Raw genomic sequence first — 25,801 nt, 5'->3', positions numbered from 1 at the left:
TTCTTTCTTTCTTTCTTTCTTTCTTTCTTTCTTTTTTAATTATAGGAAAGTAATAGTACAACCGGTGAGAGAAGATCATCCCATATCGGTGTGGAGATCTCAGGCGAGTGGAACAGTGTGTATCATGTGAGTTTTATGCTACTCTGTGCTCCATCTAAAAGAGATTTAGATAAAACAACGGCACAAGTGGGAGCAATATCTTGGAGCTCTGTTGCCGCTGACTAAGTGTTTAGGAATCCTGTTACTGGTTCTAAAAGTCACAGATTCGGGCCCAAAAAATGTTTCAGCAAATACTGCTACTTTATTCTGGTAATATTAACAACCATTTAATAATAAAATAGAATATTCTGAAAAGGATTCTTGGTTGATTGCATTGTCATCAGACTGTGTCTGCGTTATTGAGACATTTCTTACAGTGGACACAGCCCCATATGTATATGTGTCATTTTTCGTCATATGTCATCAAGCAGCAAGTATGATTGAGGTCAGACGTTGTCTGTGTTTTGTTATACACATTGAAATCCCTCAGATGGAAATTCAACTGCACACTAATGTACTGTACTGTATATCTTAATTTAAATAACACACATGCAAGCATTCAAGTAGAGATGCCAAAGTGAAAATGGCATCAGCGCAAACGTGCTGACCCATGAACTTTGGGGTTTTACCATTTTAAATAACTGAAATTTAGGTATTTTGCTTTCTGGCAGCTGTAATCAAAGTTCTTGCATCATGAGAGATTGATGCAAGAAAAATGTTGAGCTAGGATTGCAGCCATTTGGTAGAAGAGAGTGTTCAATTCTTTGACAATGAGCATTTGTATAACAGTGTTTATCTCATTAAACATTAAATCAAAGTGAGGGGTGACAATTCTGCAAAGCCTTAATTTTTCCCACTTTCATGCATTTGTGATGTAACTTTTCCTTTTTAGGAATTACAGTATTTGCTAGATTAGATTGATAAATGCTACTGTGCATGTTACTAACATCAGCGGTATTCTCTGGACCATTTTAAAGTAATTACAGGGTTGTCTGGCCCTTACTTATAGTTTCCAGTGCATTTTATTACTTCAAGACCTTATGCTTTAGGGGGTGGAGGGAACTGAAAGAAATTCAGGTTAGGAACAGTGCAAGGGAGGATTCTTCTAAAAGGATATGAACTGTCTGTAGATACGTCGTTGTGGGATTGCAATCTCTTTTGTTCTTGTTATCTTAACAACAATTATGGCTATTAACAAGCTAGGGAAATGTGCATAATATAAAACTTGGTAACAAACCAGTCAACACAATGTTAAGAGGCTAACACCAGATAATCACCTACGTTAGGTTTTATATGGTGGGACCTTAAGCAGGCTACTTATATTCAGTTAGTTTCTCCACTTACTGACAGTGGCCAGGGGAGCGTGAGGGCTCACTCGTTTTGAGACATGAACTGCAGCCTGCAAAACTGAAATGGTGCCTGATGAACATGTTTTTCATTTCTTGGGGCAACCCAGAGTAAATTGGTTCATGAAAGCTGTGCCTAATATACTGTATATATTTTTTTTCTTCAAAAAAATTAAATTGCCTCAAATCAGCTATCACATGAATAACCTGGCTCCATATGGCCCTGCTACTGTTGGGCTTGACATCTTGTTTTGAAGAAAGTTCCGAAACGAGAGACTTGTTCGTCAAAATTTACAATGCTAACAGTAAATGAAGTTGTACTTGTGTGGAAATAAAAGTAGTTCAAAAAAGCAGTACATTTTTGAGCTGATGGTGTCAATGAGCCAAGTGTGCTTTATTTACTGTAAATTGACAGTTGAGTAATGTTGTGTGTAGTGTGACACAGTGCTTCATGATAAATTCATTATTATGTGTTTCACTAATAATTAAGATGTTTATAACTATCAGGCACAGCAGGATTTACAGCAGGGGTCTAGAACCTATGGCTCGCAAGGCAGATATTGCTCTTTTGACGGCTGCATCTGGCTCACAGACAAGTCTTTAATTTTTTTTTTTTTTTTAAAGCTTCGTTATACTCCTTTGTGCATTTTTTTTGCGAAACGGCGATGGTCACCAGTCATACGCTGGTGTTGTGCAGTAATGAGCTGACATGACTTTTGCGGCGTATGTTAACTTTTTTTAATGCTCCGACAACCCTCCCATACTTCGCACTAGATATCATCAAATAGCAACCTAGATGTGCTACGTTAGACCCTCCCCCAAGTCCCATGCCATTGGCTGCGTGAGCCCAGGGCAAACATACTAGTCGTTTTATCTGTCTATTTATCTATCTACCAATCGCATAGGCAACGCAGATGAGGTAGAGACACTGTTCAAGTGGGGTTGCAGTATTTTGCTGTTGAAAATTGCGGCCTATGTGCGCGTGTGTGTGAGATCAGGAAGTAAACTCATTTTCAGTTTTCTTTTCCCCGTTGTCATGTAATTCTGGAAACCCTTTTGAGAAGATGGCAAAAAGAAAAAAAGACGAGGAGTATCGTACTTTTCAGCAGGACATAAATGCGACTACGTTTTTTTCTCGTGCTTTGGATGAGTCCACAGACGTAAGCTATTTATCGCAGTTCATCGTTATTGCAAGGTTTTGACTATGAAACGGACAACAAGAGGGGAGGATTTATTCAAGTCCTTCACTGAGTTCGGTAAAGAAAAAGATCTACCGATGGATAAACTTGTTTCGGTGTGCACTGATGGTGCTCCGTGCATAAGTTTCTCAACGCCTGCATGAAGCTTCCCTACAAAGCCATCAGCAACACCATGCAGCACCAGAAGTCGCATTAATCGTAAGAAATACCCATCATTGATTAGCAACAGCACAACTATGTTATTAAAAAGAATTCAGACTTATTGTACTTTGAAAGTGGTGGAATTACACAAAATGCACACATTATTGTATTTCTAGTAAACATATTGTATGGCTCTCACGGAATTACTGTCCATTTAAAAATATGTGGTGTTCATGGCACTCTCAGCCATAAAGGTTCTCGACCCCTGATTTACAGTCTAGCAAATTCACTAAATGCATTAAAATATCTTTGCTTTCACTGCTACATTCTCTACTAGATGTGTTTTTGTGTAGTTATGGAGTAGACACAGAACTTCAAAATCAGATGTGTTGGATGATGTGATGAATTACAGTACAGTATGGTACTATATAGTGTTGAGAAAAGGCAGCCAAAATTAAAGTGTCAGAAAGTCTTGAATTTTGAGTACTGAAAAAATACTGTACAACAAAATACTGACGTAATCTGAACTCAGTTCTGCGGTTCTGGACAGCTATGCTCTTCTCACCTTCTGGACATTGTGGGTTTGTGTCCCTCAGCCCCACACACACTCACACAAAGACACAAATAAACATAGTTTTAAAATAAATTCATCATTGCAATGTTTTTTTAGGTCCAGTCTACTTTAACGTTTGTAACACTGCCCTGTGCTTTTGAGCCTCAGTCCTCAATGCCATTTTACTCATGGATATACTGTAAGTTAATAATTAAGATGACATGTAAAAAAACAACAGCAACAAAAAGCACAGGCCAGTGATATAGATGTGAAAGCAGACCGTACCCAAAGTAAAGGCTGAGCATAGGATAAAGAGATGAATTAGAGAATGCAGAGCAGCAAATTTCAGATTTGCGTTATGTACCTGAAAGCTACAAAAGCCTAACTAACAAAGTCAAACTAGTAGTCCAAGCAAGGTGCATGCTTAATTTCTTTGCCCTATTAATGATTATACATGTATTTTACACCAAAGGAGTGCATGGTGGACGAGGACTGTGGTGAACTGAAGTATTGTCTCTACGGGACTGACAGCTCCAAGTGCCTCCCTTGCATACCAACTGATATGGTGGGAAGACTCTGTTGTTATTTAATCACACACACACATATAGACTAGGCATGTGCCGGTATGAGATTCTGACGTTATGATAACCTTAAGCCAAAATATCCTGGTATTGCAATCACAGCTCTAAAATGTGTTACTTTGTGTCTGGGTTTAAAAAAAAAAAAAAAAAACTTTTTTACATTGAACAGGATTTTTATTTTTCAAAATATATCAGCAAACATAAGTATAATGTTAATTGAAAAAATAAATAAATAACAGAAACATTCTAAATAAAATTAAAATAAATGCAGCCCTTCAGGTGATCCCAAACCCATTGCCACAGCTCAACATAATTACCATTAGAACAAAAATAATTGAATTATTTACCATGAAAAGCACATGTGTATGACTCGTATCAAGTTTACATTTTACACACGCTCTCTTAACACAGACAGTTGCCAGAGAGAGAAAAACACATTTTACCACCGCTAGACAAAGGGGTGTGACAAAATATCGAAATGGTGATATATCGTGATACTTTGTATCCCAAAAAGGTTATCGATATGCTCCTGCCAAGAATCAAGATATCGTTTTAAAAGGTGTCAATTAAGCCTGTCGCAATATGCAATAATTCCATTTATCGCACGATAAATAAAAATGATATGATGATTTATGTGGTAATTTTTCCGCTGCGATTTATCGCCTCACGTGCACGTGCGAGCGCGCGTGCGGCAGACGTGCTGTTAAAAGTTTGGATTCCTTGTTACCAACTACGCAAAATGCATTTTCGTTCCAGGTCCGGCAAAAAATAGCGCCGGATCCAATCGTTCCCATTATATCCTATTGTTCAACGTACACCGGTCGCGTCAGTGCTCCGGATTGACTGCGGACCATCTCCGGCGTGCCGGTGTTGTTGACGTGTGGGTGCTCCCGTCAGGTGTGGCCTTTCACGCGGGGCAGCTATTTTTCGGCACAACACCGGATATTTACAACGAAGTCCGCCAAAACATTGTTACTGACTTGGCTGCTACGAACAACCTCGCTTTGACAACAGACAGCTGATATGATGAACATTGCCTGGCAAATTAAGAGCGCTGTGCTTCAAACTCGTCCTGTTTCTGAAAGTCGATTGTCATATGCTGGTGTTGTGCAGTAATGAGCAGACGTGGCTTCTGTGGCGTTTGCTAACTTTTTTATGCGCGCACAAAAAAAAAAAAAGAAAAAGAAAAAAAAGCAACCAACAAGTTGGTTGGTAAGGCTGCCATTGACGGTCCTCGACGTCCAATCCATTTAGGCTGGGAACGTTCGTTCATTCGAAACCAGTCTGATTTTCGGGGCATTTACAGGTCATTTCCTGTTGAGTTTAAGTCACTGCCTATTCATTTGGGTGATTCCCAGGTCGCATCCTGTTCTGTAATGCAAAATAAACAGCAAGTGACCCATAAAATACCCCAAAATCAACAGGAAGTAACTGAAAATCAACAGGTAAATGACCTTAAATGGCCCAAAATTACTAATTGCCTGGCATTAGCTGCCACTGACAGCTATAGACGTTCAATCCGTTTGAAGTGGGAGGAATGGCCACCCTCCCAGTTCAAATGGATTGGACGTCTACTAGTGATAAACTCATTCCAATTCACAGCAGAAGCTTGTTTATCTGTTTATTAGTTTTTGTAGAATATCCTAGAATGATTTCCGGACCAATGTATCGAAAATCGTTGTATCGCTATATCGTCAGATCATCGTTATTGTGAGATTTGTATCGCAAATCATATCGTATCGTGAGGTACCAATAGGTTCCCACTCCTAGGCCTAGACACACTAAATATGCTGCAGTTAACTCTCGTAGCTGTTGGGAAACGTTCTTGACAGTGTTTACTAACCTTTAATTTTGTATAAATGCGAAATTCTCTTGAAAGTATTGCTTCCTCGGCAGCCACCCTCCGTAAATGTGTTTTACATGTCGGTTGCCCCTCCTCTTCTAAGCCGCGGCCGTCTGTAACTTTTTTGAAGCCAGAGTATTCCCATACCAGCGATTTCGTTTTCTTCGATAGGGGAAAAAATTCTTAAGTTTCACCTCCTCCAGCCATCGTGTAGTGACTCACTGACACTGAGCAAGCGAGGGACTTCCCCCTACATTTTTGGGACATAAAAGACATACAGTGCCTTGCAAAAGTATTCGGCCCCCTTGAACCTTGCAAACTTTCGCCACATTTCAGGCTTCAAACATAAAGATATAAAATTTTAATTTTTTTGTCAAGAATCAACAACAAGTGGGACACAATCGTGAAGTGGAACAAAATTTATTGGATAATTTAAACTTTTTTAACAAATAAAAAACTGAAAAGTGGGGCGTGCAATATTATTCGGCCCCCTTGCGTTAATACTTTGTAGCGCCACCTTTTGCTCCAATTACAGCTGCAAGTCGCTTGGGGTATGTTTCTATCAGTTTTGCACATCGAGAGACTGACATTCTTGCCCATTCTTCCTTGCAAAACAGCTCGAGCTCAGTGAGGTTGGATGGAGAGTGTTTGTGAACAGCAGTCTTCAGCTCTTTCCACAGATTCTCGATTGGATTCAGGTCTGGACTTTGACTTGGCCATTCTAACACCTGGATACGTTTAATTTTGAACCATTCCATTGTAGATTTGGCTTTATGTTTTGGATCATTGTCCTGTTGGAAGATAAATCTCCGTCCCAGTCTCAGGTCTTGTGCAGATACCAACAGGTTTTCTTCCAGAATGTTCCTGTATTTGGCTGCATCCATCTTCCCGTCAATTTTAACCATCTTCCCTGTCCCTGCTGAAGAAAAGGAGGCCCAAACCATGATGCTGCCACCAGCATGTTTGACAGTGGGGATGGTGTGTTCAGGGTGATGAGCTGTGTTGCTTTTACACCAAACATATTGTTTTGCATTGTGGCCAAAAAGTTCAATTTTGGTTTCATCTGACCAGAGCACCTTCTTCCACATGTTTGGTGTGTCTCCCAGGTGGCTTGTGGCAAACTTTAAACGAGCCTTTTTATGGATATCTTTGAGAAATGGCTTTCTTCTTGCCACTCTTCCATAAAGGCCAAATTTGTGCAGTGTACGACTGATTGTTGTCCTATGGACAGACTCTCCCACCTCAGCTGTAGATCTCTGCAGTTCATCCAGAGTGATCATGGGCCTCTTGGCTGCATCTCTGATCAGTTTTCTCCCTGTTTGAGAAGAAAGTTTGGAAGGACGGCCGGGTCTTGGTAGGTTTGCAGTGGTCTGATGCTCCTTCCATTTCAATATGATGGCTTGCACAGTGCTCCTTGAGATGTTTAAAGCTTGGGAAATCTTTTTGTATCCAAATCCGGCAAGTTTAAACTTCTCCACAACAGTATCTCGGACCTGCCTGGTGTGTTCCTTGGTTTTCATAATGCTCTCTGCACTTTAAACAGAACCCTGAGACTATCACAGAGCAGGTGCATTTATACGGAGACTTGATTACACACAGGTGGATTCTATTTATCATCATCGGTCATTTAAGACAACATTGGATCATTCAGAGATCCTCACTGAACTTCTGGAGTGAGTTTGCTGCACTGAAAGTAAAGGGGCCGAATAATATTGCACGCCCCACTTTTCAGTTTTTTATTTGTTAAAAAAGTTTAAATTATCCAATAAATGTTGTTCCACTTCATGATTGTGTCCCACTTGTAGTTGATTCTTGACAAAAAAATTAAATTTCATATCTTTATATTTGAAGCCTGAAATGTGGCGAAAGGTTGCAAGATTCAAGGGGGCCGAATACTTTTGCAAGGCACTGTAGCTAATACCTTATAGACGGTATGACGGAAATTTTTTGCGGTTTTGAAACTGTGATGTTTTCATACCACGGTATACCTTGAAACCGGTAATCGGCACATGTCTATACATACATACAGTCTGTACATACATACAGTCTAATATAGACTGTGTATCTTAATCATGTGTCTTTGTTTGCATCTTACACATGATGAAATCAAAGATTGAGGCAGCTAAAGTGACTTGTAATTACATCACATCAAATTGTTGCTTCACTGAAGTGCAGTTCCTTCCAGTTGCCCTGTTGTCAAATTGTGTAAATTTATAGTCATTTATGCTGCTTGTAAAAAAGACATCGGTGTACCTCATCAATTCTGTGCATCATCCATAGAATCACTGCGGCTATTTGTGGATTTAGTTAGGTTCTTCAAAATCTTTCCATTAAAGTTTTCATCTCTAATTGTCTTTACCTACTTAGCCCTGCACAAAGAACGAAGAGTGTTGCTCAAGTCAGATGTGTGTTTGGGGCCAGTGTACGGTGAATGCCACTGAGGGAACAGAAGGAACAATCTGTCAGGGTCAGAATGACTGCAAACTGGACCTCTGCTGTGCCTTTCAACGAGGTAACCTCTTTACTGTCAAACATCCTAGAAACCAACTAAAGAGTCAACCCGTTATAGCCATATACTTTCTGACATATATTTTGTTCAAGGTCACAAGAGTGCTGGAGTTTGTCCCAGCTGTCTTTTAGCTATAGTGGTCCACGCCTACTGAAGGGCAAATCATTCACACTCACATTTATACCTGTGGTCAATTAAGGTTGCATTAATTTCAGACCTTTAGCTTGAAGCCTCCCCAATTGCATCTTTTTGCTTTTTACTGACTGAAGTAAGATTCTTTCACGATGGTCTAACAAGGCACATGGAAGCTTTCAAGTCTGATCACTTTTATTTGTGGTTTTAGATCTGACATGAGTTATATTTGTTGGAATTTGATTGCCGTCTGTACAGTCCATTAACCCATAATTGGTGATATGAAGGATCCCAATGTGGCAACTGGCTTAGACTTTTGGGCCGTTTACATGGTGACGCTGCGACAACAAGATATAAGAATTGTTTTGCTGAATGGCCTCACCTTTACACCTTGACGGCAAAAACAAAAGACGAAGACACACACTTTTGATTCCGCAGAACGATTCAATTGCAGGGATTGCTCCGAAACCTTATGAATAAAATCAGAGGTGGGTAGTAAAGCGTTACATTTACTCCTTGTTACACTTACTTGAATAACTTTTTGAGGAAAATGTACTTCTTAGAGTAGTTTTACCATGCAACACTTTTTACTTTTATTTGAGTAGATTTGTGAAAAAGAAATGCTACTCTTACTCCGCTTCTTTGGGCTACACTATAGAGTCGTTACATTTTTCCTCTTTATTTTACATATTGACTTTATTTCTGCCAGAGATGCCGACAGAGGCTCTCTCATTTCACCAATGTGATGTCCCAACAATAACCACATGCTCCACTATACTAATCAAAAGTAACAATGTTTTTTCTCCACTAGAGGGCACTCATGCTCTTTGGAAGGGACAAGAAAATTGTGTTTAATTTCAGTCAAATTTTGATCACTCGAGAGTGCATGAAAGACCAAATGTGAAGTAATTTCATAACATGCCAAATAGGGTCACAAGTAAAGTAATTAAACATTGTTCAACCAATAAAGCATGAAAAAATAATTTACATGTTGTATATTTGACAAAATAATCGCGCTTCCGAAGTTCGAGCCTGAAAGGGGACGAACCCGGAAGTGATACGTCACACCGAGAACAGCGATAGCAGCGCTCCATATGGCCGCCATACAAAGCCCTTGAAACAATGATTCAAACAGCGACATAAGCGACAGATCGACGCAAGGGAGGAGATCCAAGTTTTTGAAGAGTTGGAGGAAGAAGAGGAGGTTGGAATTTTATGTTGGACCTAACATGTACTAGCCAGACGCTAATCAGGATGCAAACAATGTGCCTAGACTACCTGACATGGAATGGAGACAAGACCCATCGAGATTACAAGATTGGTAAAATATAAGCTGTTATTATTTTCAGGATTTGAAGATGCAGGCATTTGCACATAATTTTATGTTTTTGTCTATCTGATGACATTGTTTAAAACAAAATAATAATCAGACTTCATGTTCATTTTGGCAGATCCGGCAGCTCTCGTGCATATAAAATAAAAATAATATAAAAATGTTGGGGAGAAAGAAGGGGATGAGTCGTTGATGGCTTTCTCCACTTCATTGTGGCAACAATAAGAAAACAAAATAATAGCGGACTGCCGCCACATTCGACTGCAAAGTTTTGCTTCTCGCTCATATCCCCCTCACATCCTACTACTCTCCAGTTCCAGCGTCTCTTAAACGGATCGTGCATAGTGTCTTGTTATGAGCTTTTTGTTGACAAAGGTATCGAACACACGACGGGCTGACAACTTTGTTTGTTTATTAACACATGGAGCTAACAGGACGAACACAGCTTGGGGCTCTCGGCAGGCTGTGCGGAGCGATAGATAGAGCCTGTGCTTCTCTATCACACTCCCGCGTCACGTGACCAAAACAAGAGTAACGTTGCGTGCACTTCAGGGTGCCTCGAAAAACATTATATCAGAATATTACATATGAAAGAGTCGGAGATTTGTTGATGCACTGTGACGCTGGACCAACAAATCACACTCCTGACATTTAAAAAACAAAAACAAAACAAAAAAAAACTTGCAGCATCTTGGGAGCAAGCAGCCAGGATCAAACGGTATTTCAACATGCCAAAGACTGTTGCATTTACTGTCTTTTTTCAAAAAGAAGGAAGTTTGTTCAAAACGAGTCAGAAAAGCACATAGAAAAGAAAGAAAAAAAGGAAAGTCCCACAGCATAGCAAGTGGGCATTTGCGTTTTGTTTTCAGCACCATTTTCTGCATAATGTAATGTCCGTAACTGGATGCGGGCCCGTGAAGGGGCCATCGGACAGCAGAGTGGTGACGTAGCGGGAAGTGAGGAGAAGAATGCGGCGTGAGAGTGAAGTTGGCGGTCGCATGTTGCCGCAGTCCGCTGTTATTTTTATTATTTGTTATTTAACTGTTGCCACAATAAAGTGAAGGAAGCCATCATTTACTCCTCTCCGTTCGATTTCCCTATTCAGGCTATTACAATATGTTCCGGGACCAGGCCACGTGCCGTCATCCCTGCGCTGTCATATGTACTTTGCGTTCCAGCACCTTATGATTTACAAATTAAGCAATGTTCCACAACAGTTGGCAGCTCCGCTTTGACAAAGTCATCAGTCATCTATCCAAAAATCACACTTTATTGCAAATCCTTGGTCAAAAGCAGACCGGTTTAGGAAGCAGGCATCTTCGAAGTCTTTGTAGCAGAGAACACGACTCGATGATGGCGTGAAATTCATTCGCTTAGTGCGAACAAAAGATGTCCATTTACGTGCCCTGCTATCCTTCAGCCACTCATACAACTTTTCTATAGATTGAGAGCAACACATCGCCACACACCGCCGTGGCATCTTACCGAGAAGCAATGCAACAATACTCACAGTTCTCGGTGTGACGTAATTTCCGAAGATTGTCGAAGAAAAGCATTTTCTTTGTCAAGGGCGTTGCTATGGGTTAAACAAAGAATCTGGAAGGGTTGAGTTTAAAATAAATAATGAAAATATGCTTATAATTGTTTAGCCATTGATACTATTCAAAAACATGGTTGGCCAACCTTACTTCACATTTGGTCTTTAAGGGAGGGGAAAGGAGTCAAAACAATTACAAAAGTGGTTCAAAATACTGTACTGTGTCAGGATAGTAATTTTGTCCCAAAAACAACTAATGGTTGATATTGTCATCTCAATAAGGCACAACTAAGATAAAATGGTTACTAATGATTTAAAATTAAAGTACAGATGATGTTTCAAGTGTTCTGGTCTGAATTTTTCTGTCATCTTTCGGCCTAATATGGTCATGTAATAGGTTATAGTACAGTATAATAATAACAGTTCATATAGATGACGTTGAGCTGAAAAAGAAAATACCATTACTTAACAAAAAAAAAAAACATTCTAAGCAGTTACAATGTTGCTTATTACTTGAGTATTCTTTTCAACGAATACTTTTTTACTTGAGTAAATTTCAGGATGACTACTATACTTGAGTAATATTATCTGGAAGTAACGCTACTCTCACTGTAGTAAAATTTTTGGCTACTCCACCCACCTCTGAATGGAATGCTCTGGCTCCCATGACATCAGACTCACACACAACAGTTTTGGGAATGCGCAGCCGCTACTAGTAAACATTCAAAACAACAAACGTGGTGGAACATTGGCTTTAGTTTATTGTTCTTATTAATATTTTTAATTCAAATATATTTTATGTTTGCTTTTTTGTGCCTTTTGAAGCAAAAGAATAAAAACACATAGATGCCATTGGTTGGAGTGGGCGGGTATTCAGTCTTCTGGCCTGGGGAGGTTGTTGTCAAGAAGGAACATCATTGGCTGTTGCCTTGTAAAACTGCACTGACCCCTAGGGCCTGACATGAATACTACATCAGTTTCACACGGAATTGCGACATTGTTCGAATGGAGACGGAACCAAGACAGAACCATGTAAATGCAAACATGAAATGTGTCGTATTCTCGTAGTGTCACCATGTAAACGACCCTTTGTCTGTCTGACTGGAGGCTGACCTGACTGCAGTCGTAACCGGTCAGTGTTTGAACATATTTGTTGCATAATGGTGGCAAGGGGACACTGCAGAACCTGGCTCCCAATGCCAGGCAAAAATAAATGTTAAAGATAGATTGAAAGGGTCAAAAACATAGCCACATAGGACTGGATTAAATCATACGAAAACCCGTAGATATGGAATGGCCTGTCACTTAAGTTCATATGTCATTCAAGGCAGGTGCGGAAATACATTTGAATATGGTGTAGATTCAAAAAAAGGGACCAGAGGTTGTTGTTTCTAGCAAATGAAGTAATTTCGCACCGTGTTAAATGTTTTAAAATATATGTTTGTCTTATTCTGTCCAGAGCTTTTATTTCCTGTCTGCAACCCCAAGCCAGGAAAAGGGGAGGCCTGCCTAAACCAGCCTAACCTATTAATGGACATGCTTGCCTGGGACCATGAGGGTCCTCGCGACTACTGTCCCTGTGCCAATGACCTGCAGTGCCAAACTCATGGGTAAGGTTAAAAAGCATATCAGAGGGACAGTACATGTTAGAAGATTTGGAGAGAAAGTCAGAGAGGCCAGACTGAGACGGTTTGGGCATGTCCAGAGGAGAGATAGTGAGGATATTGGCAAAAGGATGCTGGATTTTCATATGCCAGGCAGGAGGTTTATGGATGTAATTAAAAAGGACATGAAGGTAGTTGATGTGAGAGCACAGAGGATACAGAGGAGAGTTAGATGGAGACAACTGATTCGCTGTGACGACCCCTGAAGGGAAAAGCCGAAAAGAAGTGTGCAAGTAAGGATACAATACATGAAAACAATAAATTTACTTACTTTTTGAGAAGCCATTTTAAACACAAAAATAGCATTAATATTTAACATAGCCTTAGAGCCGTCATAGCATTCTGTTCGGTGGACCTAGACACTCACATCACGGCAAATTTGGGGCACTCGAAAAATGGGTCTCACGCCTCCTATTGTGTGGAATCAATTAAGAGCCAGGTGAGAGGGCCAATTCAAGAGGCGACCAAGCCGAGCGAAGTCGCTCCTGGCCGGATTAAATGGCGACTGGCAAAGGGGGTGTGGAAGTCGTGAAAAAAGTGACAAAAAGAGGAAGTGGTCGTGCTATAAACATATAAACAACACCAAATGCACATGTATGCATTTAAATACTACTTAATTGTATACTGTTCGCTTGATTAAACTCCAAACTACTCATGCAGGGGCTCAAATACACTGTACTTGATCTGACGTGGGACATCAATGGAAAACAACTTCAGAACGAGCGTGTAGCAATTCTGATGAAGGCACACTGGATTTAACAACACACATGACTGAAGACAATCCAACGCTCACGTAACTATTATTGATTCAGCGACTACACCTGTCTATAGCAGTGAACTCTCTCTCTCGCTCTCTCTCTCGTGCTTTAATCACTGGCGCACGCGTAGCCTCACATCGCACACAAAGACCCAAAAGTGACTGCTCATAGCTTCTGGCAAAAATCGGTAATCAAATTTGTTGGCAATGATCAATTGACTTTCCTAATGAGCAATTGAAAAAAGTCAGCTGAAAAAAAAAAAAAAAACGGGAGTGGGAGTACCGTAATTTTCGGACTATAAGGGGCACCTGACTATATGCCTCCACCCACTAAATTTGACACGAAAACGGCATTTGTTCATAGATAAGCGGCACTGGACTATAAGCCACATCTGTCCTCACTGTATTATGGGATATTTACACCAAAAGATATTGACCGGTAACACTTTATTTTAGGGCTGTAGCTATCGAATATTTTAGTTTTCGAGTAATCGACTTAAAATTCTATCGATTAATCGAGTAATCGGATAAAACATTTTTTCTTAGGAAAAGAGCAATTATAAATATACATGAGAAAACAAGACATTTCATCTAATATTGAACCATTTTCAGTCAATCAATGCCTTTATTTTCGATGTACATCATTGAAAACAGCCAACAATTGCATCTCAGATGTGACTAGAATAAAAATTAAAAAAAAAGACTAATTCACTGCTTTCACTCAAAAAACTTCTAGTTCTTATAAAAATATATGTATATTTCTTACCTAAAAATGTCATGACGCTTGATAACACACATCACTTAAAAGTTAGGTGTTTTTCCCACTTGGTTCAATTGAATTTCCATTTGTGTCAAGCTATTTTTAGGTTCTAGTTAAGTTTTAAGTTAGTCTAAACTGTAAGTCCTGATAGGATTTTTAATCTTTTCTGTTTTCAACATAAATATATGATACCTGCTGTGTTGGATCACATTAGGGACCAGTGCTACTTGTGGTTTTATCCAGCAATGACTACTAAGCTAAAATTGACAGTTAGCATTATTAAGTTTTTATTTTACACCCTCATCACTCTACAGCGCTATATTTTCACAGATTAAATGATACTGCTTTAAGATGGCGGCTGTTTACTAACGCCGCCAACTCTGTCATTTCGCATCTTGTTATATATAAATGTTATCTAAGAGACGCGTCAGCCGCTATCTAGACTGCTACCACCGTAGCATCAGAAGCTACCTGCTACCACCGTCATGCGGGCGTAGTATTTAGCGGTTGTCGACTGCAGTCGGGTATTTATTGCTTCGTCCTCTACGCACATGACGTCAGCGCGTTGTCTCGCATTAAAAGTAGTCGGGCAAAACGTGATGCTTAGAGCTGGAAAAATTAAACGATTCCTCGAGGTGAATAAAATTACTTGGGTCAGTTTTTAAACTCGAGTTGTTCGAGTATTAGTTTCAGCTCTACTTCATTTGGCAGCAGCATCATAAGACTGTCAACCTCTGATGTCAACGCTGTCATCCAACATGCTTTCTAGCATGCATTGCAGCACTACAGATGTTGCTAACAATCAAAATTCAAGTTTTGTGCTAATTATTTCTTCAGTTACTCTTCCAGTTGTTTCGTTAATCACTAGCTCTAGTATTCTGTAACACTTTATTTGACATAAAACTGTCATAAGACGATCATAATTATGACCTGACACTGCCATGAGCATTAATGACTGCTTATGACGGATTTAATTTTTTCTCATCCGGCAAATTATCTAACTTTTGAACGGATGTAAAAGACCAGAACTGGCCATTAATGGAGTTACATATTTTGCTGGATGATACTTAATGACATCTGTCATAAGCATTCATGAATGCCCATGATAGTGTCATGTCACAATTGTGACGGTCTTATGGCAGGCTTATGACGCCGCAGTCTAATAAAGTGTTACCTATTAACCCAAATAAATCAACATATAAGCCACAGTGGAATATAAGCACCAGGCTTCAAAATGAGGGAATAAAGTAGCAGTTTATAGTCCGAATTTTGACTGGGGTTTCCTTGTGATAGCTCTCGCACATATGCGGCGAATTCACTTCTCAGCGTATAGTTTGCTGTGCACAAATAAACATTTTCACTAAGATATTAACCTACCATTAAAAAAATAAAAAATAAAAAGGTACAAACACAGGTTAGTTGCTCATGCCGTGACATGAGAGCAACCAAAGTACTTTTTTTCGACAACAAGTCAGCACACTGGCAATTAATATTTCATTTTAAAGACTATTCCTCCATTCATTTCAATTACAAACATATCCGCATGCGTAAACACGCTATACATTTAAAATGGGAAAATCTTAGCAGTTTAACCCTTGAGAACCGTATTAGAACTTTTTCCAGAAAATATATTTTTTAAAGTCTATTGAAATATTAGGGCCATTTTATGAATAATTGAAGTGCAAATCTTACATTAAGCTCCTTTAAGCCTTTTTCTGTACTAGCCCTTCTCAAAAAATTAGCATAATGAGATTAAGTTCATTATTTTCTGTAATGTACTGATAAACATTAGACTTTCATTCATTTTAAATTCATTACACACAACTGAAGTAGTTCAAGCCTTTTATTGTTTTAATATTGATGATTTTAGAATAGAATAGAATGCCTTTATTGTCATTACACAAAGTGTTATGAAATTCAAAGCTGCCCTATAGAGTGCACACATACTTACACACAGAATAGTATATACAGTCTCCAATATGCAAAATTAAAAAAAAAAAAAAGTCTATATATAAATATTTATATATCTACATATGTATATATTTACATATCGCAAGATAAAACAATATAAAAAGGGTCAAAAAGTAAGGGTAAAGTGATATTTGATAGCAGCATCGGTAATAAGTATTGGTTATTAACAGTGCAATAAAACATTTCAGTTTTACAGTACGAGTCCATTTGTAGATCGCGGCAGTAGTATAGGTAAAAGTGATGTGTGATACCTTTCAGTGATAAATATTGGTTATTAACAGTGAGAGAAAAAAAAAAAAAAAAAAAAAAAAAAAAAAAAGTTTACGATATTGTTACTCAGTGCAGACTGGAGTTGAGTATTGTGACAGCTTTAGGGAAGAAGCTGTCTCTAAGTCTATTAGTTCTAGCCGATATAGATCTGTATCGCCTGCCAGAGGGTAGCAGGTTGAACAGATGGAAGCCGGGGTGTGTGGTGTCCTTTATTATGCGTTTTTTGACAAAAAAGTCAAGAAAAAACAAAAATCCCCATCTCAAAAAATTAGCATATCATGAAAAGTTACTCTAAAGAAGCTACTAACCTAATCATCTGAATCAACAAATTAACTCAAAACCCCTGCGAAAGATTCCTGAGGCTTTTAAAAACTCCCAGCCTGGTTCATTACTCAAAACCGCAATCATGGGCAAGACTGCCGACCTGACTGCTGTCCAGAAGGCCATCATTGACACCCTCAAGCAAAAAGCTAAGACACAGAAAGAAATTTCTGAACGAATAGGCTGTTCCGAGAGTGCTGTATCAAGGCACCTCAATGGGAAGTCTGTGGGAAGGAAAAGTGTGGCAGGAAACACTGCACAACCAAAAGAGGTGACCGCACCCTGAGAGAGATTGTGGAGAAGGGCTGATTCCAGACCTTTGGGGACCTGCAGAAACAGTAGACTGAGTCTGGAGTAAAAACATCCAGAGCCACCGTGCATAGGCGTGTATGGAACAGGGGCAGAAGTGCCTGACCTGGGCTACAGAGAAGCAGCACTGACTGTTGCTCAGTGGTCCAAAGTACTTTGATCAGATAAAAGCAAATTTTGCATGTCATTCGGAAATCAAGGTGCCAGAGTTTGGAGGAAGACTGGGGAGAAAGAAATGCCAAAATGCCTGAAGTCCAGATTTAAGTACCCACAGTCAGTGATGGTCTGGGGTGCCATGTCAGCTGCTGGTGTTGGTCTACTGTGTTTTATCAAGGGCAGGGTCAATGCAGCTAGCTATCAGGAGATTTTGGAGCACTTCATGCATCTATCTGCTGAAATGCTTTATGGAGATGAAGATTTCATTTTTCAGCACGACCTGCTCACAGTGCCAAAACCACTGGTAAATGGTTTACTGACCATGGCATTACTGTGCTCAATTAGCCTGCCAACTCTCCTGACCTGAACCCCATAGAGAATCTGTGGGATATTGTGAAGAGGAGGTTGAGAGACACCAGACCCAACACAGTGGATGAGCTTAAGGCCGCTATCGAAGCATCCTGGGCCTCCATAGCACCTCAGCAGTGCCACAGGCTGATTGCCTCTATGCCACGCCGCATTGAAGCAGTCATTTCTGCAAAAGGATTCCCGACCAAGTATTGAGTGCATAGCTGATATAATTAATTGATGACTGACTTTTTTTGTATTAAAAACACTTTTTTGTAGTGGTCGGATGAAATATGCAAATTTGTTTAGATATTTTTTGCCAAAATCATCAATATTAATTAGGGCTGTCAAAATTATCGCGTTAACACGCAGTAATTAATTTTTTAAATTAATCACGTTAAAATATTTGACGCAATTAACGCACATGTCCCGCTCAGACAGTATTCTGCCTTTTGGTAAGTTTTACAGCAAGGTTTTTTGTGCTGTCTAACAGCGAACTCTTGTGGTCGCTTTGCGACATGGTTTATTGCTTTCTTGCCAGTTCAATATGGCTGCACGACGTCTCGGGCTGACGCCTACGTTGTAATGTTGTGCTTATATGATCCTTGGTCAGGATTTGTCTGTAAGTATGGTTGTTGTAAAGAATGTACATATTATGTTAGTAAGCGAAATGTTATATTTTTTTGTATGAGACGCTTTTTGTTTATGTTTAGTGAACCTGTATAGCGTGCTAAGCTAACGTTGTTGCTAATGCAATGCTTGTGTACTTTTTTTGTAGTTTCACTACGGTCTAAAGAGGACAATGGTTTGAGGCCATTTTATTAATAAATCAGATGAAAAAGGAAGAAGTTTGATTATTAACGCATCGTTCACTAGCTGTCTAGCTTTGGAAAAAGTAGACGCTTCGGAGTGAGGACAGCATAGACAGATTTAAATGACAGTAGAGTGAAATGCCCACTACAGTCCTTATGTACCGTATGTTAAATGTATATATCCATCTTGTGTCTTATCTTTTCATTCCAACAAATTATTTTACAGAATATATATATAATTTACAGAAAAATATGGCATATTTTATAGATGGTTTGAATTGCGATTAATTGCGATTAATTACGATTAATTAATTTTTAAGCTGTAATTAACTCGATTAAAATTTTTAATCGTTTGACAGCCCTAATATTAATATAATAAAAGGCTTGAACTACTTCAGTTGTGTGTATTGAATCTAAAGTATATGAAAGTCTAATGTTTATCAGTACATTACAGAAAATCATGAACTATATCACAATATGCTTTTTTTTTTTTTTTAGAAGGACTAGTATTTTCTCTTCAGTATTCTTGCCTTTTAAAAACCTCCCCGTGTAATTTGTAGACACTACTAAAGGTTAATGAACTTAATAATTCTAGTGCAAGCGTCAGTTTTGGGAACTTTATTTCTCTATTATTTATCTTTCTGTTTGGTCTGAAAAAGTAACCATTACCACATTTATTTTTCTGGATTTATTTTAGTGTTTCCTGAAGCCAGAAAGTCATTTGTAATGATCTTAGTTTTGGGTCAGGTCAATGATCTGCTCCCCCCCCCCACATGATTAAACAACAACTAGTAAGTGAACATCCTCTGAGACTGGGGATTGTATACTTTTGCTAGTGGTTATAATTTAAATTATAAAAATAAATGCTGGTTTTGAAATAGAGGATGTGAGTGAAGCACAGATATTTTCATTAACACTCTTCTTTCCCCTATCCTTCTTTTGTTTTTTCAATTAGACGCGGATCTGTTTGTGGACCATAGCACCGGAAAAAGGGATCTGAGCACGGTGCAGTAATTAAAATTCATAACCTCGCTGGAAACATTGCTGAAACTGTAATTGATGATTGACCAAAGAATAGCCCGCCTGCTGCAACTGTCAAAAAAGAGTTATGCCTTCTTTTTGTATGCATTATTTGTCCTAAAATATGCCAAGACTCAAGACAAATTGACAGGAAACAATTGAACACTAGGGGGTCAGCTTAAGGTTTATTTGTATCAGGGCAGTGAGGACTGCGCTTCAGTTTTTGGGGTGATTTGTGTATGTTTCAAACTTTTTTAAACTTGTGTTGCTGTTTTAGAATGCCATGATTGCTTTGATTATCTCATTTTGTTTGCTTGTTTTGGTGTGCTCTGATCTTGACAGATGACATCAATAAAAAATATGAATCTATATATCTGTAATATATAAAAGCCTTTTCACACAGTACTCTAACATTATGGTACATTAGGAACAATCATGGAAACAACACAAATGCTGTTTTGTCCAAGAGAGCAGTTAGAGTACATGAACAATATGGGCCGTCGTGTCACTCAAAGCAATTTCTCAATGCAACAATGTAAACTAACATACATACACTGCTGGCCAAAAGTATTGGCACCCCTGCAATTCTGTCAGATAATGCTCAATTTCTCCCAGAAAATGATTACAGTACAAATGCTTTGGTAGTAATATCTTCTGTTAGGTTTTGTGTTGGTTACCTCCTAGTGTGTCCCTGTGATTGCCCATTGATTTCATCTGTTGTGCATGCTCCTAGTGTATACTCCAACCGGCATCCTCCTGCGTCGCTCATCTGTTCGTCGATGTTTCGTAACCCCTTGTGTGTGTGTGTGTCTGTGTGTGTGTGTGTGTGTATATAAGCTCCCAGTTTCTTTTCTTTCCTTGTTGCGTCATTGTCGAGGTCTATCCCAGTGTGTCGATATCTATGCCTAAGCCCTTATGTTCCGGCATTTCCTGTATAAGTTTTGAGGCCTTTTATTTGATCTGTTGTCCTTTTGTTGGTATATAGAATATAAAATAAAGACGAAAAAATATGAATGCAAGGATAAATGGAAAAAAAAAAAGCAATCTGGAAACTAGAAAATCTAAATAAAATCTAATAAAAAATTCATGAATACAAAAACATGGTGAATCAACTACTCTTCCCAAACAGGTATTCAAGTCAACTGTTGAAAATTTTCGACTTCAACTTAAATTTTAAAAAATTTTGCTGTTTTTGTAAAGAAAAATTTGCTAATTCGTTTTTGCACCATGTTAACGCCTCTTCTGTCAACACTTTTCAGTTCCTATAGCGCCTTATTCAATGTGACCTGGTAGTAAGGAAGGTGTCAAGTGGTGACCATGTTAATAACCCCAAAAAAAAGTTTTTAAAACATATAGATTTAATCCCCAAAGTTTCATATGCTATTGTTTCAATGTGTTTTATTCATTGATTTATTTTTAACAACAAAAATCTGAAACACTTTTTCCCCCGTTTACCAACACCAGGGGGTGCTGCAGCCCTCTCAGCATCTTTCTTCCCGCGCCACTGGACCAGAAGTTTTGGAAAATTCTTGTATAACTTACAATGCAAAAGGAATTTGGTTTTCATCACGTAAAAAAATGTGTAGTCTCATTTGCCAACTGTGTGATAACCAACTCTATGAATCAAGGTGACACCTCTCAATCAGCTGTATTTAATGTGGTCAGCGAGAAGCTGATGTGGGGCATCACTGTTTTAAACCTCTGGATAAATTAAATCTAGCCGAAGTGCCACCCTTCATCTTAGAGCTATTGGCATGTTTATAAACTGTTTTAATAGCAGTCGTAAAATAGTATCCAAAAGCTATTTTTTTCAGGGATTGAAAAATAAACTTGTGCTCCACTGTATCAAATGCTTTACAAAAGTCCAGGGAACAAATGAAACTATCCTTTTCTATGGGGATGGTAAAGGTAATGGGGGTAAGTGATAATGTCAAAAACTAATCTGACATGATATATGATGTGTCTATTTGGCATGTGCGTCACCAGACATATTTCACTGGGGCACGTGCCCCAGTATTGATCTGCAGTGCTCCAATATAAATTTCACCAGTAAAGAAACAAAAAAACAACTTTGGAGTTTTAAGTCTACATAGCATAATCTACAAGAATGCACCTATTTAATAAGGTCATATTACTCTATTCACTCCTGCACATGGCACCTTGATATGGTAATTTATTCACATAACTTTGGCTATGATAGGCATATGAGTTGATACGTCCAAAACACAGAAGTAAATCAACTTCAGAATGGTTTCAGAAGAATAAAATAAACGTTCTGGAGTGGCCAAGTCAAAGTCCAGACTTGAACCTCCATTGAGATGCTGTGGCATGACCTAAAGATTCATGTCAGACATCCCAGGAACTGAACTACAGCAGTTTTGTAGAAAAAAATGGGCCCTGATTTGTCCTGATCGAGGTACCAGACTGATCTGCAGCTACAGGAAGCGTCTGGTTGAAGTTATTGCTCCCAAAGGGGGGCCGCAAAATATTAGATGTGATGGTTCACTGACTTATTTTCCGCCGTTTTGTCATTGTTTGCATACTATCATCATTAAAATATGAAAACCTATAAATGTTTGGGTGGTTTTAGTTAAAGCAGACACCACTTTTTCATCTGTGGGATTTTGACAAAGATCAGGTCACATTTGATGGGGATTTTATGCAGAAATGTGAAATTCCAAAAGGTTCAGATACTTTTCTAGACCACTGTACGATGACAAATGCGTTTTGAGTGAGAGGCTCAAGAGCTTTGTCTAATACTGTGTGATATGTGGTATTTGAATATTGTCTTTGGGATATAAACCTCTAACAATTTTGTATGTGTGCTCATCATAATTTCCAGCTGTTTTACAAGCATTTTATTTGTTACTGCAGTCCCTGTAATCTGTAACAAAATGTTTTTTTTTTTTTTTTAAATTTCTATTTGACCCAAACAGCATTTTCTTGCAAATGGATATTAGAGTTATTTGCTCAGAGCAAGGATAAAGGTGCTGCTGGCCTTCTACCAGTCATCCATTGAGAGCCTGCTAACATACTGTATTTCCACCTGGTAAGGTAGCTGCACTGCCGCAGACAGGGAGAGGGTTCAGAGGACAGTCAAGGCAGCACAAAGGATCATTGGCTTTCCTCTCCACTCCCTGATGGACATCTACTCCTCCCGGTGCCTCAGCAGAGCTCTAAACATCCTCAGGGACAGCTCACATCCTGGTTTCCAGCTTTTTGAACTGCTCCCCTCTGGGAGACGCTATAGGTGTTTAAAATCAAGAACAAACAGACTGAGAAACAGTTTCTTTGCTAAAGCCATCTCCACCCTGAATTCCCATATGTAACACCACATCACCCAATGTCCAATATTCATTTACATGCAATATTCTATGCGCAATACTTACTCACGTGCAATATTAACGTGCAATATCCAATGCCTTCACTGTCAAACTTCTGCGACTTCACCTCTATTCACACATATTCTATGTGGAATACTTAATTACGTGCAATGTTCAATACCTTCACTGCCAAACTGCTACTTCATTTCGATTATTTGCACTGCCTGAATATTGGACTATAATACACATTTGCTATTTATATTTATTAACATTTATACTTGCAAGTCACTTTTGAGATTTTAACTTATCCTGCACTATAAAGGGAGACGCTCCACAATTACATTGTAAAACTGTATAATGACAATAAAGGGCTATTCTATTCTATTCTATTCTATTCCATTCTATTCTATTCTATTCTATTCAGCAAGCAACATAAACCACTTTTAGGTCAAAACCTACCAGATGAAAAACACTGATTAATTGCCCTAAAATATAAATCCACATTTCTGTCCAGACAAAGTAGAGCATCAGAGTGTAGGAAGAGGTGAAGGAAAGATGGAAGTTGATGAGCATAAGCGGAGGTGAATTGACTGTCAACAAGGGATGTCCCAATTTTAATTTTGAATACTGATGTCTGAAAAACAAAAAGACATTACTTTCTTACAGAAACTTTTATTTTGGTTTAATAATATATAATTTAGAGCGCTATTTCTGACTTTTTATGATGGATAAATGCAAATGCTTAGGTTTGGTCTCAATATTAGTAGGGAGAATATAACAGCACAGCCTGCATGTACACGTTTTGCTGGAGAAGGGGCACTAATAAGTCCAAACAGACTGGGTGACTTGCGGTCAGGGCTACATTTCTCACCAATAAGAACCTAATAAATTGATAGGCTAAATGATTAATGCAAAATAAATCTGTATTGACTTATACTAACTTTCACACTGCAAGTTTACAGTATAACGTGTTAATCTGATAATTTTTCTTAGATCTAATCAAATAATTTTATTCATCTTGTTTTGAGTTTTAAAAGCCAGTTAACAGATTAATGTGTCAAATTCTTCCACTTACTTTTATTAAATATTACCATTTGTTCTTACTAAGCCCAACAATCTAAAAGTCGGTCATTTTTCACCTAAATCAATAAAAATAATAATAATAAATAATAATTAATTCCACGTATTTCTAGTAGATTTACACTGATTACCATTTTTTCTTATTAAGCCCAAAAATGTAAAAGTCATTCATTTTTCACCTAAATCAATTTAAAAAAAAAAAAAAATAATAATTTAACTTATTTCTAGTAGATTTACACTGATTCAAACCTTTGTTTTCAAAAACTACTAAAGAAACATTTGGAAAACTTCCACAACAAATGTCTGGATTTTATTAGCAAATTAAAATTGCAATATTTGAACACAAATGTGTATATCAACATAAAAAGAAATACAAAATTGTTAATCATCTCTTAACTATCCAGGCAAAAAATTAAACATTTGTCTTAATACCACTCAAAATCGTCTGTCTAAATAAATTCAGTATAACAAAAAAAAAAACTTCTTAGTCAGGGAATGACAAAAATAAAAAATGAAAATGGAGCCTCCCTTCAGAAAAAGCAAAAAGCTTTTGTCCACAAGCACAGCCAAACTCAACAAAAAATGAAAGCTTCTTTGGCCTGCTTTAAGACCACTTAAGCAAAATAAAAATGAAAACTGGGAAGAAGGTGGAAAACCTTGGTTCGCTACATTTCTTACAGCTGAGCAGAGTTCACTATATTTTTAAGTTTAATTAACGTTATCATAGTAGAATACACATATGTCAGGGAAGCTCAATTTTGAACTCCGAGACAAGTATTACCTCGATAGCTAGATTAGAGAAATAAATACGACCACAACCATGGATTTAGAAGGTTTTAGTACAAGAGCTCTTGGGTACAGACGTGGAGTAACACACAAAGCGCCTCTCCGCATGTGGACAAAAGAGAGATACAGGACATGCCTCTATTTATGGGTTGACACCATAGAAACGAAATCGAAAGTTAGTAAAAACATCTCAAGTCACAGAGAAACATCTCTCACAGGGGAAAACCACCCCAAGCTACAACCTTGAATCAGCAGCTGTGGCCAGGAAGAGGTTTGATAAGCCACAGTTGCTATATTGTACTCAGTCAGGGCATATTGGAAACAACAGGAAAATGACAGTCCATATTTGGGCATATTGACTCCGTCTACAATCGTCAAGGCTATGAGTAGGCCCCCTCAAAAAGATTACAACAGATTATTTTAACAATGATACTCTATGCTATAATGTTCTCATGCAAGCATGGCAAAAGCCTTCAACATAAAATATATAATGGTTGTGTTTTAAGCATGAATACATTCTCTCACAACATACAGGAGGACACTTCTACTGAAGCAGATTTCTACTAAGGTTGGCAAGTTTTCACAGTTTAATGTAACGGTAATGCCAAACTGTGATGCAGGTCGGACTTTCAGTAGCAAAATTAGTGGTTTGTTTTCCACCTTTACAGGGCCTTACAGCAGCTGCTGGCCGAAAAAAGAACTCAAATATACCCCAGGTAGCAGACCGACGTTGTATAAACATTGATTTTCCATCAAAATCATCAGTATGGTTGACATTGAAATTTTCGACAATAAAAAATGTTGAATCAACATTGCAAATACCGGTGACACCGGACAGTGACGTTGAAACAACATTGTTCTATGGTGTGTCAGGCGATGGTTGGGTTAACATTGTTTTATAGTTGATGAATTAATGTTAACAAACAGTTGATTTTTGATTGACTGGGAAATTATGGATGAGCTGGAGTTATGGTAAAAAAATAGTTGTGTTCGTGGTTGAGCGGGAAGATA

General features: G+C 38.4%; 1 protein-coding gene across 3 annotated transcripts in view; it reads left to right on the top strand.

Moving 5' to 3' along the window:
• The window catches only part of dkk3b (dickkopf WNT signaling pathway inhibitor 3b), a 31,559-nt gene extending 8,379 nt beyond the window's left edge, over positions 1-23,180 (top strand). The window contains exons 3-8 of one of the 3 annotated variants that reach the window (XM_057836908.1): positions 46-126; positions 3,751-3,843; positions 8,070-8,214; positions 12,673-12,823; positions 19,537-19,586; positions 22,660-23,180. In XM_057836908.1, the coding sequence (XP_057692891.1) occupies positions 46-126; positions 3,751-3,843; positions 8,070-8,214; positions 12,673-12,823; positions 19,537-19,561 (495 nt within the window). In that variant the 3' untranslated portion in view covers positions 19,562-19,586; positions 22,660-23,180. Of the gene's footprint in view, positions 1-45; positions 127-3,750; positions 3,844-8,069; positions 8,215-12,672; positions 12,824-19,536; positions 22,629-22,655 lie in introns of those variants that run through there. The other 2 variants (XM_057836909.1, XM_057836907.1) reach the window with 2 other exon arrangements.
• Positions 23,181-25,801: the final 2,621 nt, after the last annotated feature.

Source organism: Corythoichthys intestinalis, chromosome 5, assembly GCF_030265065.1.
Source record: "Corythoichthys intestinalis isolate RoL2023-P3 chromosome 5, ASM3026506v1, whole genome shotgun sequence".
In the NCBI taxonomy this organism is placed as follows: domain Eukaryota; kingdom Metazoa; phylum Chordata; class Actinopteri; order Syngnathiformes; family Syngnathidae; genus Corythoichthys; species Corythoichthys intestinalis.
The sequence above is the reverse complement of the archived record's forward strand: the minus strand, read 5'-3'. Positions and strand labels throughout refer to the sequence as shown.